The sequence below is a fragment of the Hordeum vulgare genome, chromosome 1H (assembly GCF_904849725.1).
Source record: "Hordeum vulgare subsp. vulgare chromosome 1H, MorexV3_pseudomolecules_assembly, whole genome shotgun sequence".
NCBI lineage: Eukaryota > Viridiplantae > Streptophyta > Magnoliopsida > Poales > Poaceae > Hordeum > Hordeum vulgare.
The window spans coordinates 12,582,997-12,587,021 of record NC_058518.1 but is presented as its reverse complement, the minus strand read 5'-3'; the positions used below and the strand labels follow the sequence as shown (position 1 = coordinate 12,587,021).

The following is a 4,025-nucleotide window of genomic DNA, read 5'->3' as shown; positions in this document are numbered from 1 at the left end:
AAATTGAAAATGTTGACGAAATCAAGTAATTTTCGAAATATAAGAAAAAAATCATAAGACAAGAAAAAACAGAAAAATTAATCAGGGGAAGAACATCCCGGAAGTTGCCAAAAATCGGATGAGAAGCTCCTATAATGTTCAGGAATTTCCAATTCAAAAATGAGAGAGGATGATATGACTTCATCAAATAATAATATTGGTGGAGTAATTGAGTATTCTCTCATTTCGATTTTGAATATTGACAACAATTCTCATTCAAAAAATAAAATATTATGAGAGAAGGAAATATGACTCCTTCAATATATTTTGTTTGCAGATTCTTTAACTGTTATTTGGTTTTATCTCTGAAGTTTTAACATGTTTTGTGGAACATTTACAAAGCCCCAAAATATAATTTACAGAAGTTTTGTGTGTATTTTATTTAGTTTTGGTCTCTAAAAATTGTTCATTATTTTTATGTAGCTATAGTGTTTTCCTGTGTGTTTATAGTATTTTAGGAATTTAACTGATATTTTATTTTAGCCAAGAGACTTTCCTATGCACGATTTAGTTTTCGTAGTGTTTACTCTTCACCTTGGGCTATAGAAGCACAGCAGACGAAGCCCATTTCTATACCTCGCACATGCGAATTATTGAAATAGCAGACCGGCCCATTTAGCCCAGCGAGCACCCACCCCTCCACTTCCTTTTTTTCTGTTTTTCTTTCTCAGCTCTCCGCCACTGACTATGGGTCCCACCCTGTCATCCTCTACCTTGCAGCGTGTTCATCTGGGACACCGGAGCCGATCCAGAATCGATTGATTCAAGAAAAAGCATCAAAATAAACTGGTTGATTATCACCACATGTAAACCACCCTCTGCGTTTGACACGTGCCTCTGCGACCATCCACCGCTTCCCCTCCATGACCTTATCTATTCCCGAACGTCTTGTTCCACACATTTTTCCCCTCCTCCACCCCTGTTCGTCACTCCCGAGAGAGGAGTCCCATGGCAACGCCGCCACCTCCGCGTCGACGGGCTGCCGACGCTACATTGGAGCACCGCGCATCGCTGCCGCGGCTGCAGTGGAGCTCCGCCGCGCTGGTGTTGCGGCTTCACCGGGGGATGCAATGGTGTCCGCCGGTGCTGCAAACGACGAAGCACGCGCATCGCCGTCGCATGTTCATCCGCCCGTCCCTGCCATGTGCTTCACCACAGCAACCCCATCGGCGTCTCACTGCGTTGGAGCACCGCCGTGCGCGGTGGCAGCACTGCATTGACGCTTCGTCGGACGCCATCGTGGTGCTGCCATGAAGCTCGTGGCACCGGCGTGGCGCAGTGAAGCTCCACCGGTGGCGCACATCGAGATGCTGCCATGAAGCCCGCCACGCCGGCGTGGCGCAGTGAAGCTCCGTCGGTGGCACACGTCGAGGTGTTGCCATGGAGCTCGCTGCGTTGGCATGGCACAGCTTCACTGGTGGCGCACGTCGAGGTGTTGCCATGGAGCTCGCGGCGCAGAGTTGCGTTGAAGGGCCGCCGGAGCTGCAGTGAACCGCCAACGGTCGTTCGAGCTCCGACAAGGTTGGAATGAAGCTCCGACGAGGTTGCAGTGAAGCGCCGGGTCGGTAGCTGAAGCTCCGGCGAGGTTGCAGTGGAGCGCCGCGGCGGTCGTCGGAAGCTCCGGCGAGGTTGCAATGATGGACCCATGCTGCCATGGGAGACTGCTATGTGGTGCTGCTATGGAAGCTGTGTGGTGGCCTCCCGATCCTGCGGCCTCCCGATCCTGCTGCTGAGAGTATTTGAATCAGAAATCATCCACCAGATCTGTAGCAGCGTCCTTGATTCGATGCGTTTCTTCTCTAACTCCGGCAGCACCCCTGTTTCGTCTCCGGTGAGCAACATTTCATGCATCCGATTTCATAGCAACGGCCGAACCGGTACGCTCTAAGACTCGGCCATCCATGATGAAACTAGCACAAGCACCATCTATATCGAGATTCAGGGAAAACTTCTTCCACACCATTCTGAATTGCTTTTGCTTGATCAGTTATAATAGCTTTTGGATGGCGATTTGACATACAAGTAAGCCATGCTTCAAATAACCAGACAAATGTTGGAGTATCTTCATTTGATAATAAAGCACACCCTAGCAGCACTGATTGGCCATGATGATTCACTCCGACAAAACAAGCAAAAGGCATATCATATTTGTTCACCAAGTATGTTGTGTCAAAAGTAATGACATCATGAAAAGATTCATACACTGCTCTGCTTCTTGCATCATCCCAAAAAACATTCCGAAGTCGGGATTCATCATCAACATCCATGACACTAAAAAAGTTTGGATTGTCGGATTGCATTTTGATAAAATAGTCACGAACCGCTTCAGCATCACCACTACCAAATTTTAACCTTCTTGTTTTCTCTAGAAAATTGCGACAAGTTTTCTCACCAAAAGTTAGGTTCTCATGACCATCTGCTGCCACAACAAAAGAATTGAAATTCTTGTTTACTCTTATTCCGGCGCGGTCATTCAGCTCAAGCCTGCGCTTGACATGGAAATTTAACTTCTTATTGCATCTAAATAACCGAGATTTATGTGGACTCAATGCATGATTGTGATCCAAAATCGCCTTTGAAAGATGAAGCTTCCCATCAGGACCACGTGTAACATAAATTTTAGCTTCACATCCTATCCCGGCTGTTGGGTTTGGCTTCAACATATTTCTTGAGTTCGATTAAGTCTTACCATACCGAGAGCAACAAAGTGTAAGGTACTTTACTTGTCCATTATCATCACTATGTGAGCTTCTTCTCGTCACACCAAAGCCTTTTGCTTTAGCATATTTGATATAGTACTCTCGCACCTCATTCTCAGTATCGAAGGTCATCCCCAATTCAGGGTCTCCAAGTAACGAATCTGGTTGATCTTCAATATGGTCATGTTCAATTTCCATGTTGCTTTGATTTTGTTGCTTAATGCCGTCGTCATCACTTGAAATAGACATGTCACTTGATTCTTGAACACCAACTATTCCATCATCCATTGCTATGATCATGAAAAAAAGTCACTCTTCTACGAAATCAAAACTAAATTTGTAACAGAGTGACCTAAATGTTGGCATGTTAACCATGAACTTGTGACCTTCATGCTGAACATAACAAGACGATTAAATCGATAACAGTACACATATTTGACGAAAGCAGTGTATCGTATTCGGATCAAGCGACCTCGCAGGGATTTTTAACTCCTGCACGAACTGCCCACCGGCGTGCAACCGGAGTACTAGATTACCACCACGACCGTAGCATTACCAGCATCTGCATACACGAATGGTCAAACTAATCACAAAATTAGCAGATCTCCTCATCAATCCTGGGAGGAATCTCCATTAAAGATTGGATTCGAGAAGCAGAACCACCCATCACCAGCTCAGCAAGCATCAGGAATTCAGGATACGTACACATGAGCAGCTATGAAAATCAGCAAGGGTACTAGATTACCATCACGACCTTAGCATTACTAGTAGTGTCTATCTAACACCAATGGTCAAACAATAACAACACATATATTTAACCATGAACAATACTCCTGACTTAAACGCAGAATACAGAATATAGCGAACAACAGCAGTAGCAGCAGACTGAACCTTGTATCCTCCCCGTCGTCAGCTAGGCCAGGCACACCACGCAGGCCACCAACGATGCAAGCACTGTGATCGGCAACGCGTGGAAATTTCGTTCAACAGTACAGATGATCAAAAGTTGAAGGCGGCGATCTTAAAATGTGGAAACACGGATCTGTCTGTGCCTTTCTGTTTTCCCCTTGCATAATTAGCGGCAGGTTACTCGCCGCGTCGCGCGACCGTCGGACCGATCTGTGCGTGACATCTATCGCCTGGGGGTTGCGTTTGTTTTTTCACCACAAATAATTTTTATGCCCGCAATTATTTCTGTTTCTCGCTCCAGACGGTATGCGCGGCCAGGTCAGCGTCGATCCTAATCAGCACGTAAACTCACGTAGCTCTACGTGAGTGTAGCATTAT

At 45.9% G+C, this 4,025-nt stretch overlaps 1 protein-coding gene across 1 annotated transcript; it reads left to right on the top strand.

Annotated features, from left to right (window-relative positions):
- Positions 1-974: 974 nt before the first annotated feature.
- Positions 975-1,305, top strand: LOC123404740. The gene has a single exon (XM_045098690.1). It carries the CDS (start codon positions 988-990, stop codon positions 1,291-1,293), a length of 306 nt encoding a protein of 101 aa, XP_044954625.1. The 5' UTR covers positions 975-987; the 3' UTR covers positions 1,294-1,305.
- The last annotated feature ends 2,720 nt before the right edge of the window (positions 1,306-4,025 follow it).

Coding starts and splice junctions, on each gene's coding strand:
- LOC123404740 (XM_045098690.1), top strand. CDS start 988: ATGGCAACGCCGCCACCTCCGCGTCGACGGGCTGCCGACGCTACATTG.